We start from the raw sequence: 15,026 nt of genomic DNA on the forward strand, positions 1-15,026 counted from the left end.
TATTGTAAATTAAAAGAACACAACGAGAATAAAAGCGATTGTAATATTAGAATTAAAAGAACCATTATTTAACGTTGACCGTATTTTTTAAATTCAAACTCAAACATGCAGTTATATACAAAACGGATATTTGGAGGGTGCCGAATACCAAACGAAAAACCATCATGCTGTTGCAACAAAATGGTACTTTATCAATGAATAAATTATGTGGAAAGGGGCCATAACATGAACCTATTTTGGTGATAAACATAAAATGGTGCTGCAATTTATGTAAGGGTTAGATAAAAGTTAACATCTGTATCCATAACTGGTTAGAATTAATGAATTCTGTTTGTTACAGTCATAGGATTTATATACTATTCAAGTGAACATCTCATGTCAATTACTGAGCATGAAAAGCAATTGAAAATGAGTAAAGCTACTGTAATTGATTGGAATATTTATATGTGAGAAGTGTGTGTGTGTGTGGACTTGTTAACAAGGCAAACTATGTGTTAAAATACACAAAACAGACTTCTGGCCTCCTGCATCACAGTACCAGTGACTACTGCATAATATAATAAGTACATCAAATCAAACTAATGCAGTAATGTTTATTTATATGTAAACAGAAGACTAGATTGGTCCCTGTAAAAAGACAACTACCGATATTTCTTGAGCCAGAAAACAAACGGCCTCATTTCAATATTTCTGTTAAAAACGGAATACTGCTATATGTGACTACTGAAGAAAAAATGGTGGTAGACACTATAACCAGATTATTTCATAACTAAAGTGGCCAATTAGAAATAACATTCCTTAATTTCTTCTAAAAATTCAATGAAAAAATGTAAGCTCTCTGAATTTTATTATTTATAACTGAATCCTTATTAAGTATTGGGCTGGAACAAACAAATGCTGAATATCTTAAGGAGACTGATCAGGTATTATAACAAAATCTTCACAGTGGCTGAAGCCTCCGCTGATGAACACTGATTTTATTGGAATTATTAGTGATCTCTGCTGCATTAAAAGACTGAAATTTTTTTATTCTATAGTTAAAAGAAAATATAAACTCAAGGCATGAATAAAAAAAAGTTTTAAATACTTAAAAATATTTATTAGTGCTACATAGAACCCATTCAAAAAGTGAACACTTAAGAAGTAGCTAAAAACAATTCAGGGTGATATAAAAGATGCTGACATACTACAATAACAATGATAAACCAAAAAATAAATTCAATACAATAAACAACATTCACAGACCAACAATTCTATCCTGTTTAATACAAAAGTATAAAATTTTGCCTTTTTTTTAAAGTATTGAAAGTATATACATTTATTACATATAATATATAAACACATTAGAGAGTATTTCAAAACAAAATGTGATAAAGCAGAATAGGTTAACAATAAGAATAATTCAGTTATATTAAAATACCATATTCACTTAAAAAATAATTATCACAATTGAACTCAGTCAAGAGCTAAATAAAACATCTAGCAGTAATAAAATCTTAAATATATTAACAGATTCATTGCGGTCATTTTACAAGTGAGGTAGCAATTCTGCCAACAAAGGTGCTTTGAATCACTGAAGGAACTGTTTTGCAGTAGATATTCAATATTTTTCATTTTCAACAAAACTTATAACAAATCTATATAGAATGAGGGCAAGTAATAATAGAAAAGTGGAGATATTGATAATCAGAAAACCAACAAAAAAAATTATTATTAGGCAAAAGTTAATAGAAAGTATAAAAAAATCTTAATCAAAGAATCTACTTGACTGTGATAGTGGTCTTCAACAAACTTCCAACTTGAAACGGGTCAGATTAATATACTGTTTATGCAGTTATAAATCCGTATGACTTTTGTTTGGTACTTCAGTATGTTTAAAAATCTATAAATTAGTACAGTATCATCATCCAACTATCAAATCAGAACACAGCTTACCCAAGTCTGTGGTGTGGAAATATTGTATCATAATAAAAATAAAATTAAATATAGTAGAACTTGTCTACATTAAAATATCAGGAGTAAAATATGGTGTTTAAAATTTATATAGGATTTTGCCGAATACAGTGATAAGAAAAATAAAAATTATCTACATATTGACAAATGAAAAATTTTTTTTCGATAATGCTACAACATTGATGGGGTAAGCTGAAAAATAAATTTACACAACATTATGCTGATTAAAGGGTTTATTAAGGACAGCAATTTCCAGTAATTCATATCTTACGTAGGCAATTTTAGATACAACCTTCCACATGTATTCATAAAAAATTAGTGTTTAAGAAGTTAATATACATTTTTATTAAATTATATTGTATCCCTGGTAACTACATAACCTTGTACATGATTAATAAGTAATAAATATAATATGGCATTACAGTTAACATGCAGTATATTAGTGTACAATTAACGCTATCAAATATGTGGCCGGAAATGAGTTATCTCATTCTTCCTGTTTTGTTATAATATTTTAATCTCAGTTGCTATAGATTTGTGGTTTAGGTCAAACATATGAATGATTTATTATTATTAGTGTTTATTAATTGTTACGGCTGATTTATATATTTTATTAAAGTGTACAAATTTTCTAAAAATCAAGAGAGCATTTTCAGTTCTTCAGAACTATAATATTATATACTGTGCTTGTCAAATAGGCCATGACATGACCTTGAAATTTATGCCACGCAAGTCTCCATGCTAGAGATGTTTTAAAAAGAAGTTTATGAACACAGAACATTGGCAAGTATGGGTACTTGATTACATTGTTCAAAATTTCCATTTGAAAATATGCTGTTATTTACTGTTGGCCATTTCAGATGAAATTCATCAAGTTTTGTGAACATGAGCTCAAGTTTAACCATAATACAACTGATGGAAAAAATTACCTGAGGACAGTGTGCACTGCAAAACCGTTAACTATCAAAATGCTAACAATAGTCCCAGACTTTCAGTGGAAATTGATCAGTCATTATTTGTATGTTGTAAGTACAGTGTTGGACCCAGTTGTATCAATAGTGGATTTTTGACGCAGTATGAAAAAACAAGGAATGTTTCCTTGTTGCCAGTGAAAATAGATTAGCAGAAATCTTGCTTCCTATAATAGTATGAAGGATTGCACCCAGAAGCATTATGTCAAATTTGTTGTGTGCCTACAATGGAATCAGAAATGCAAAAATGAATTACAGACAACATGGTCAAACATGCAGGTAATTTTTGCTGACTTCCTAAACAGTGCTTATACACAACAAGTGGAGGTTATGCGGTCAATGGTGAACTCTTTTCAGAAAACATCACCTAAAAAATATTAAGTTACTTAACAGCTACTTTTGTAAATTTATATAGAAGAAATTGCAAGCAGTAGGAGTAAAACTTTTCTGGTTTTTTAAAATGATTTTGGCAAGTTCTAGCATAATTTTATATGCCTATATTGTTAATTCTGTTTTAGAGCTCATACAAAATGCTTAGCCTAGTACATCCAAATATTATTCATTTAATAATTAAATTTTATAAATTAGTTATTTCTATTTTTCTTATTGCTGCCAATACCTGGGTATATCAGGAGACAGATGATACATGCAGAGTTTGTTGTCATAAATAGGAATGGTTTTACTAACTCAAACTTCCAGTAGGACAGTTTATTTAAATCGGTTCCAGTCATAAGTGAAATGGTTCATAAATTGAAGTTATCACTATATTATGGACTAGAATTAACATTTTTAGAAGACCATTTCTATCTGTGAGATAGACATTTCATTGCCCCAATAATTTGAAAATTTTTCACCATTATGAAAATTCATACAACTGATTTTTCATTAACAATCAATATTAATATAAAGAAAAAGGTTTTGCCAATTGAAAAATCCCAAGAACTTGGACCGCAATGAAAAGGTTATTTAGTTGTAACATTAACCACTAAAAAAATCAGAACTTCTCACTTATTAAATTACTGCATAAAAATACTGAAGTTAAACATTTCATGTAGACTTAAATAAAAATAATACAAACACAATAAATGGATTAAAATTTAATACCCTTTTTTAACTTAAATAATATATTTAACTTGAGAACTGATATAATTACTTATAGATTACAAAGTATATTAAACATCATTAAAAACAGTACGTATATAAAACTATTTGGTACACAATCAGTTCAGCAGTTACTTACATATTAGAAGAAAAAATAGTTACAGAAATATTAATATACATAATAAATACTCATGAAAATGGTATAAAAATACACTTACCCATGTTATCACTGTTTTATTTATCTCTTTACAACTTTAAAAGAAATATAATTACACAATTCTTGTTTGCCCACCTGCAGAAAAATTGAAATTTTTTTAATTTTATATGTATACTTTCTATTTACCGTATGCTTTAATTTTATAATTAAACTATTATAAAAAATTGCTGACAGCAGAAGTGAATGTTCTTTGACAAACGGGTACTATTGTACATTCAGTTTTTGTATCTACATATGCATGACTGAATGTTATTAAAAATAACAAAATAGTTATTCGCATGTAAAAGAACAAACAATTGTGTAACTCGCAAGTCTTTTTTTTTCATAACCAAAATACAATGAAATCAGAAAAATATTTACTGCAACATTTTATAGTGTCAAACAAGAATAATTCTATTCATAAGATCTAGATTTACTTTTTATCTTCATAATATAGTAGCTATAAAGTGAATTACTAGCAGTTGATTTTATCAATTTTCAAGCTAAATATTGCTTAGGCAGCACGCCTGAGCAATATGGAGTTAAATGAACCCCCATAGTGAATGTACACTGTATCATGGATGATTAAATCCATTTACTGAACCTAATTTTAGTAATTTAAAATTTGGAACCATGTGTAAATTACACATATATTTTGGATATAAAATGAAAGATTACACATCAAATTAACAGATAAAATACTGTGGTTTTTGTCAGATTTCACTAAGAATGGAACCAGTACGTTTTAGCATGCTTCTATTAAGAACTAATGACTTTTGACAGGACACAAATGTTCTTTTAAAGTTAACCTGAACAAGTAAAATATGCAAAAATGTCTGAAACCCAAGTATAGCTCACGGTGTGCTTAATTTTATTATAATTTTAGGCATGTTTTTTCTTTAGGTTTGTTAATTAGTTTATTTTGTTCTAATCAGTTAGTTCCTAAAGCAATATGATACATTTTAATGAAATTAAGAAGAAAATATTAAGATACAGTTGTCAGGTTTCTCAGGATCAGGTTATTTTAATTTAAACCCATCGGGTTGGTCTAGTGGTTAACGTGTCTTCCCAAAACAGCTGATTTGGAAAGTCAAGAATTACAGCATTCAAGTCCTAGTAAAGCCAGTTATTTTTACACGGATTTGAATACTAGATCGTGGATACCGGTGTTCTTTGGTGGTTGGGTTTCAATTAACCACACATCTTAGGAATGGTCGAACTGAGAACGTACAAGACTGCACTTCATTTACACTCATACATATCATCCTCATTCATCCTCTGAATAATTATCTAAACGGTAGTTACCAGAGGCTAAACAGGAAAAAAGAGAGAGAGGTTATTTTAATTTAGATTGCAATTTCTTAGGTTTAAAACTATATTTCTGATATTACTGTTACTGATATTTCTGATATATGTATGATTCTATAAGGCTATTTTATCATAATATCAAGCAGTTTTAAACAAAATCTTTTGGAGAAACAGATGACAGTAAAGCATAAAATTAGATTCATAAAGAAACTTCTTTTTTCTAATATTATGATACAATACTTCATACTTTGCTTATATTTAAAATAACAAAAAACATAATATAAGTGTGTATTAAAACAAATAGTATTTCATTCAGGCTTTCTCAGGTAAGATAAAGTTTACTTCTCTAAAAATTCTACAATATATTAAAATTTACTTTAAACACCCGGAAAACCTATAGACTTCCAGGGATGTATATGTAGCCCAGTAGCTAGGTTTCAGTTTTAAAGTTTGATCAAGTTGTTAATATCTGATCCAAGTTGGAAAACAGACTTTATAACATTCAGTGAAGTTAGTTAACTATGCCGCTTACAGATATTAAGGCAAATATTTGTAAATAAAAACTTTTATTTATAAGAACACTGTACAAAAAATAGAAAAAAAATCAAGCACAGAACAGTGCCTGATTAGTCATTTAAAATCAATTTTACATAAGCAAAAATCTTTTGAGAAGAAACAAAATGGAAATACAGGTAAATAAGGGAAAAATTAAACTAGAATAAATACCTGGAAGCCTCTACATCTTCCAGATGGTTCTGATAATCAGTAAAACAAAATTTAAATATCTTTATTACTTTTTTCCATTAACTTCAGAACTGATTATGTTTCAGGAGCATGTAGCTCACAGAAATTGATCCTCTTTAAAATGATAAAAATCTTTAAAATTTCAATAACATCATACAGCAAATTAAAAAAATATGTTTTTGATATATTATTTGAAACCACAAAAAAAGCGTACGATGATAGAACTGATATAACTTAACATATGTAACATAATGTGTAGTATAATTATAACAACTTAAACCACATAAAATTAATTACACTACAGAACCAAACTACATCCATTGAAGTGAAATTGTAATAATTAAAAAATTTCTTTTACAACCAATTATGCTATGCACATCCTATAAGCAACTACGAAATGTAGTAATGTAGTTAAGCAAGAGTAAAGCTAATATGAGATTTAAAAAAAAATTACTAAAAATCACAATATCCACATTAACAACAAATTAATATACATTAAAAAAAAAAATTATAAACTCTAAAAGAAAAGGTGTTAAAATTTTATAATTAAAACAGGGGCAAATTAGCATACTTAATTAATAAAGTGATAAATTAAAATCCTTTTAATTCTAATGACTTATACAAGTTGACTTTCAAGTTCTATTAAGAGGTATATATAGGAGGGGAAGGTGTTAAATGGGAAAATGTACAACCTTGTTAAAAAAATATATATGAGGGAAAACGTTTAATGGAGGCAGTGTATCTAATGTATATACTATAGTAATTGTTTTTTTATGTGATCCATTTGATCAATTGGAATAAGCATTAGAAGTGGCTTAAACTTGTGAAGTGGTATTTGTACAAGCGGTTTCCACAATAAGTGCATTAAAAAAAAATGAAATGAGAGATTTTAATTAAATTTTTTTATAAAAGCTGAAAAGTTTTATAGTTGAGCAAATGGACAGCTACAGCTACGCAAAATGTAAAACAGCTCTAAAAGATTAATTTATAATTTTTAATTAATATGAATTTTTCTTAATGTTTTACTGGAAAAAAATCAGTAGATAATGAACTAAGTAGGTACTGTATTCAATTTTTAATAAAAAAACTGAAATAAATTTACTTAAAAATAATGTTTTTTTAACAGGTCATGATTTTGTCATGATTTCAGTCATTCATTTGGTTATTTTAATGACGTCAGAGATGTTTTTTTAATACACTCTCAGCTAATGTTATTGCTAGTTATTACTGTCAGTTAAGAATGCATGTATTTAGGATAAGGTTGTAAAGTGTACAAGATTTTAACTTGTCTGTTCATTAGATAAATTGTTACTGAATGTTGATATGATTAGTAATACTTAGGGTGTTAGTAATCTTTGTGTATGTACAGAATATTTGAACTGATTTTTATTTTTATCATTGTTTGATCCTGTATTTTGTTCATCTAATATAGAAAATTGTGAAGAAAAAACAGTTTAGATTATATATTTCAGGAGTACTGTGTTTGGCGGTTGTGTTCTGCTTCAAATGACTTTGCTAGTATTTATGGATACATTATATCCAGTGACTTTAATTTGTAAGAAAGTAGAAATATTTAATTATATACAGCGTAAAATTCTTAATCTTTAAAACTTGTAGGGTTAGTCATGTTCGCAATAAAATTTCACATTTTTCCCTAGTCTTTTCGTAAACATTACTGATTACCCTGATTCAAGGATAAACTTTTAAATTGTTTTTGACAAAAACAAAAATCTTAACTTTCAAGGTACACAGAAAACCAAATGTTTATCAATGATTCAAGCATACTTTATAACTTCATTTTCAGTAGCTGTGGATGGATGAATAACAAACATGCAATCAACCAATCATTAATTATCTCAACAAAAAAGTAATGAGATATCTAAATAATGTGATTATTTTTTAGACTAAATTTATTTTCTCTATCATGCACTAGCACAAATAATTTTATTTGATTTTGAACATATATAAATTATGCAGCCCAATAAATAATTATCCTACAAAAAAAAAGAAAAAGCTTTCTATACCAAATTTGAAAATTCACCAGTTCCACACATAAGTATTTTGTGTATTTCTATTATTGATATAATACAAAATAAAAAGTGTATGAAAATTGATACTAAGAATAATTAAAAGCCATTATATTATGTTAACTTTCACAATTACAAGATAAACAATGTTTAAGGTTTTTTCTCGTGCAAAGGACACTTATTTAATGATGTGTGTAATATACTGGAAGTTTCTTTTACAACATAAATAGAATAATATTAAAGGCTAAATAAAATATTCTGGAATTCTTGACTTGAGGATGACTGAGGCAATAATAAAACAAAAAAAACTTTCTTATCTAAATCACAGTTATCAAAATTCTTTACATTTGCTAAATTATCCTTTTTGTTTCTGGTGAATGGAGAGGCAATAAACTACTTATTACAATGATGGCAATGATATCTGTGTTAGTCATTCCCAAAATTTAATTTCATTGTTTTTACTCAAAAGTGTAAAGTGTACAGTACTATACCAATAGTTTATTGGGGAATAATTTTAGACAAACATTTCAATTTTAAGTGGTGTTAGAGAAAGAGAAAATGAAGCAGCCGTGACAATATAGTAATTACAAAAAATATAGACGGAAGTGCAGATTTAACAAGGTGACATTAACCATGCCTGTAAGCATTTTTAAGAGAATAATGAGGATAATATATGTCTCAATCAATGAAGGAGAAATCTGGAGTATACGGTTTAATGATGAAATAGAAAATATACTCTAAAACCAAAATATTATTAAGTTTTTTAGGTCCATGAAAATCACCTGGTTTGTTTCCTGGTTGGCTTCTGTTGGAAATCTACAGACTTCAGAAGCCGAACTTGACTGGAAAGACAAGTAAAACAAAAAGTGGAAGTCCAAGGATGAGCTGGTTGACAATTAAAGCAATGCAGAAAAAGAGAACTGAAGAAAGTTGGTAAAGTGAAAAGAGAATTGCAGACACATTGTGAAAGAGTTCAAGGTCCATGACAGACTACAGTGCTAGGAAAAAATAAAATTGTAGGTGCTGTTATAATTAATTCTAAAAATAAAAGCATAGTTAGAAACTGTAAAAGGTAGTAGAAATTACTCACAGCAGGAAGCAAAAATTCTCAAATGGCTTCATCTGATAGTGCTGATTCTGACTGCAGTGCTAGGCCTAGTATCAGTACACCTCATTTTACTCCTAAAGTATATAAAGAAAACATAAATGGCAGAAATACACTATTATCTTCAGTATAGATTTACTCAAGCTAAAGGATCTCTTTTTGAGCCAGAGCCTAATTGTGTTTTATGTAGTGAAGTAATAACTAACGCATCAATGAAGCCTTCTAGTCTTAGGTAACAGTCAGAGAAAAAGTATTCCAGTAATAAAAGTAAATCAATTGAGTTTTTCAAAATTTTATTTCATGGGAAAAATGTTGGGCACAAACATAAGAAACTGTGGCACCTAATATGAAATGGAACCATTGCTTTATTCACTAAGAAATTTTAGTTGCAAAGAAGATGCCAAGTAAATTATAAAACATGTTTGTTAACTTAAGATAACTCCTCAACCTCCTGATTTCCTGTGTCTTCTCAAAATGATGTGAAGAAAAAGGAGGGCAAAATATTATGTAACTTTTTTGCATATGTATCAAGAGGAAAAATACTGAATGGATTCTTTGAATTATGTGATGAAGTATGGCTATTTATAAGAAATTTTAAATTGCCTAGTGGCCAAATGATCAACTACTTGGTTGTATCAGCTAGACTACTTAGCAGATATTTTTGTATATTTCAATACAAGCCTTCCCAGTTGTAATGCGAGTATTTTTTAAATTGAAAATAAGGCTGAGGAAACTATTACAAAATTCAGGCCATGGGCAAGCCACTTTAAAAGTAGTTTTCATACTATCCTGACAAAGGAGTAATTTTTGGAGGGTAATAACAAAGAATTACTAACGGAGATTAAACATGTCATCACACGTGTCTGAACAAGTGTGATGTAGCAAGTATTTTCATAAATTACTTCCCTGTATCAAATACTGAAGATTCATAGATAAAATTCATTTGAATATAATGAGATACAATTAAAAATTCTTTTGAGAACCAATATGAGCTTGATGATACGACTTATGATGGCTCATTAAAATATTTTTTTAAAGCATGTATTCTGGATCAATTACGTGAAACATTTTTTTTACAAGAAACTAGGTGAAAAGGTTCTGAATTACAATCTCCCACTTTCCCCCTTTTATCTTTGTGTATAAACATTTTCAATGTGTTGTTGCTTGAGGAACAAGTACAGAGAATTTACCTTGATGCTGGTCCTGATTTAAGATTAAAACTAGCAAATATTGAACTAAATGTGGAAGGCAGTACTGGAAATTAAAACAGGCATGTCTTCTTCCAATATATTTATAATCAACTGCGGTAAGATGTGTGAAACCATTAAGCATAAATAAACTGTTACCTCATAAGTATTTTGTAAATTATACAAATAAATTTGTATGATTTAGCTTGCTTCTATTTTTTCACAAACAATGTTGTATATTAATTTCTACACTGAAACAACTTTAAAAAAGATGGAATCGATGGCTTAGCTTTTTTAAATGAAGTGATCTATGGTGCTGAGATAATTTAATTGGGAACTGCTGAACTATATATTTTTTGTTTTTAGTTTTATATACATATGTGACTTTATTATGAGTGTCAACTATAACAGGATTGTTTTCTTATATTCATGCAAAAATGTTTTTTTTAAATAAAATTTACATAGTAATTGTTCTTTTTCTTTATTATTATTTTTTAAACTTTTTATATTTATCTCATTATTTTGTGACCAAAAAATCATTAAAAAAAAATATATTTTTGTGCTTTTCAAGTTTATTTTCCTTTTTTTTCTATATAGTGATCTGCGAGATACAAACATAAATACCTTTTTAAATCCTTCAGTATTTATGGCAGAGGAGAGTAGTAGGAATACACAACAAAAACCCACAAACAAGCCGAGACATTAAAAGCGTTAATAAACAATAAAAAAATATCACTGTACTTAGATTAAAATAAACACATAGTACAACATACAAACAAGTACATAGAGATCATGTTAAAACTTTTTTTTCAAGAAACATGCAAGTTGTAATATGTACCTGAATTACAAAAGTACAATTTTTATATAGTAATGTCCTTGGTCAAGTATGTTTATTTCTAATACAATTACCTTGGTTGGTAATGTCAACTTATATGCAAACTGAACTGTTGCAAGCATTCTTTCATCATTATTCTATAATACCCATTCATAAACTAAGTGCTTATGTAGATATTACAAAACAAAAAATCAAAGTGACTTAATCTAACATACAACAAGTTAGTAACGATAAAATATCTGTGCGATGTTAACTTATATGTAAATTCTCAAAAGAAGTATGTATTCAAAGCATAAAACATTTAATACAAAAACTAAGGCTTTTGTTCAAAATTCTTCTTCGTATAAATACACATGACAAGAGCATTTAAATAAAAAATTTGTTAAATTAAAATTTTTTTTCAATTATAAATTTTTACTGAGACAAAATATTCCTAGTTACCTGGACGAACAAATACATAAATTCTTATGCCAAAAATGCACCAAGTTACTTTTCAACTTTTTTAACTTCAGTGATTAACAGGAACTGTTTTATTAAATATGGTTAACAATGACATTTTAATCTTACTTCATAGCCTTTCCAGTCCAGGATGCTATTAACCGAGGGATGCAGTTTATGGTCTCACCCAGAACCCAAGGTATGACCTGTTATGTAATATGTAGATTTGAAAAACAACAGCATCAATCACAATAACAGATTGGATGTTCTTTGCAATAAATGATGCTTTATAATCAGCAAGAAACTACATCGGATTGAAAATAATCTGTAATATAAAAGGTCATTTTGCATAGGCCAATGATATCAGTAAAGCTGGTTTTTACTAGTGATAATTCTAATATATAAGATATCAGAAAAGGAAAGAAAAATGATGTATTGACTGAAAACAGAAATTTTCAGACAAGTTTTGAGAAAGTATCTGGATACTCTCTCAACTTTAAAAGAAACAAATTCCATGAATTTGGATTCCTAAGCAATAAAGGTTTATTACTATTAGGTTTCATTGATGGATATTCTTTCCAGGACTAACAGGTATAAATAATCTGTTTAATTAGTTACAGAATGAGACTAACGAACAAGCCTGTTAGAAGAAGTTTTAACCACAACAAAAAGAAACAAATTATCATTTTAATTATATTTCCTTGATATGTACTTAAACTGAAGAATAATCTAGACCAAAAACAGAAGTTTGATTGTTAAAAGAGAGAATAATTGATGCTGATATAATTTGTTAAGAAATATTTTGATAAAAAAAAAATTACGCAAAATTTTCAACATTAATAAAAAAAAGTTATCTAAAGTATATTTAAAAATGTAATTATTTATGAAAAAAAGGAAATTATTAGTAAAACTATTTTATAAAAACTTAAAAAGAAGTTAATCATCAGAGATAAACTATAAAATATTAATTCAGCTTTTTGTTAAATGCAATTATCATATTGTATACAGGATAAATATGATTCTGGGTAAGGCACTGATCTGATAATTTTATAACTTTGTTGTTCAAAAATACTTATAACACATCAGGAAGTAACATCCTTAAGCCTAAAAATCTTGAAGCACAAATAAAATGCTAATGCCTAAATCCATAACTGCTCCCAAGGATCACAGACATTTAATTTAATAATTCCAAATTTTCCTGGAATTCATTAATTATTGGTTAATAACCATAAAAAACTATAATAATCTCAGTACGTAAGTTTATAGTTATACAGCCTATTCTAGTTAGGAACATAAGCTAACATTTTGTTGTCCTGTTATAAATATTTAATTTAGGATAAATATTAAATGCCTTTATTTACATGTGACCTTCAGGAATACAACCGACAAGTAAAATATAACTGCTCATTTTCTTAAAGATAAGATTTTCTGATAACCTAATGATATGCAGGCTGACAAAATCATGGTGATGTTAGTAAATGCTATATACTTAATAATAAGATGCACAGATAAGGAGAAAAATGAACTTCTACAAAGAACCAAATAAACTGGCGACTTACCTTAATACAATGGTGATAAACTGTTTCAACAATTTTCAGGAATGTCAGTAAGTAATTAAAAATTACTAGCGGACAGCATCTGATTGTACATTATTAAACATAATAAAATCAGCTTATAATAACAAAAATGAAATAAATAAAAACCATTGGGGGAAACATTAATCTTAATTTATAATAATTACATACATTTTTTTAAACTATTTATTTTTATTTGTGTTTAGCATTTTGTTACTAATTTTAAAAAAAACATTCCACATAGCACAGCTTTAAAACATTTCTTAGTACAAAAATAGGTACCATTAAGCTCTCTCAGCTGTCTATGGTTCATCTGTTTCAAAATTCTAACAGGACAAGTGAAATGGGAAGAAAGACTACTGCTCCATCTGCTCCAAGAGCACATAATAATGCTCTTATTGTTTTATAGCAATCTGTTATAAATGCATCTTATACAATGTTCAGTGAATGCGTTGGAACACTATGTATGGATCCTTTAACATTTATTAATTATTTTTAAAATTGTGATTTTTGTCAAGTCAATAACTCAATCACAAAATATTTACTGAAGAAAAACAGGTTATAAAATTGATATAAATATGTTAATGGATTGGACAATACAAAAAATGATATAAAGATGTTTAAGAGAAAGAACAACTTATAACATGATGTCATCTTTTAAAATTTTTATTAAAAGGTATGAAACACATAATCCCAGAAATGACAAATTTCAGAGTCAAAGGACTTTTTACAATAAATTAAATTTTTTTAAAAAAAAAGCTTTACATCTTTGTGAACCTGATCTGAATAATACTTTTACTGAAAAATATTCTTACACATGAAATCAGAATATATTAAAATTATCAGTTCTATTTTAATACTAACACATTGTGAAAAACAATAAAATATTATCAAACAATGCTGGTCTGTTAAGTTATTAAGTTAATAAACGACACAAATCACATAAATACAAAGGTCACATTACTGTCTTCCAAACAACATAATGATTGTAAAAGAAAAAACATAGTATGCAAGAAATCATACAAATACAAAGGGCACGTTACTTTATTCTAAACACTATATATTATAGGAAACATACAGTATTAACTGAGAAATTTATACATAACTTATATTTGGTAACATAATACAACTGAAGTGTCATGCGATTAAAAAATATTCTAAGATCACATTACACACTTGTTAGAATAAAAAATAAACATAGAAATAATTATTTTGGATTGTTTTAACTACATACAAACAAACAGTGTAAAATCAATCGTGGAATTATTTTATATATATATATATATAAAATAAATTATAATATAAATAATAGAATTATAATAACAAATACATAACAAAGCACTGCACTAACGATATATCATCACTCAATACTTTTAACAACATGCATAACAGTAACATTCTTAAAGAAATAATAGATACGCATGTTAACAAGTAATAACATTTTATAACATAAATCTTATCAACAAATATCACAACACTATAATACAAAAATACACAAACATTGCATTTACATAAATACATAAAAAAATTTCCTAAATAGAAAATATTCAAATATCAGTCAGTTTTTTCCTTTGGTTTCATTTGTAT

The 15,026-nt window shown here is 27.6% G+C and overlaps 1 protein-coding gene across 10 annotated transcripts in view; it reads right to left on the reverse strand.

Annotated features, from left to right (window-relative positions):
• LOC142323672 (uncharacterized) overlaps positions 1-15,026 on the reverse strand; it is a 37,847-nt gene that overhangs the window by 11,507 nt on the left and 11,314 nt on the right. For 7 of the 10 annotated variants that reach the window (XR_012756149.1, XR_012756150.1, XR_012756151.1 and 4 more), the window contains exon 4: positions 4,244-4,317. The exons of 1 other annotated variant lie outside the window; for it this stretch is intronic. Coding sequence is in view for 6 of the 9 variants with exons in the window: in XM_075363750.1 (XP_075219865.1) it covers positions 4,272-4,317 (46 nt within the window). In the remaining 3 variants the exon portion in view is untranslated. Of the gene's footprint in view, positions 1-4,243; positions 4,318-9,403; positions 9,483-15,026 lie in introns of those variants that run through there. 2 more of the 10 variants (XM_075363746.1, XM_075363753.1) reach the window with 2 other exon arrangements.

The sequence above is a fragment of the Lycorma delicatula genome, chromosome 4 (genome assembly GCF_047948215.1).
Source record: "Lycorma delicatula isolate Av1 chromosome 4, ASM4794821v1, whole genome shotgun sequence".
In the NCBI taxonomy this organism is placed as follows: Eukaryota; Metazoa; Arthropoda; class Insecta; order Hemiptera; family Fulgoridae; genus Lycorma; species Lycorma delicatula.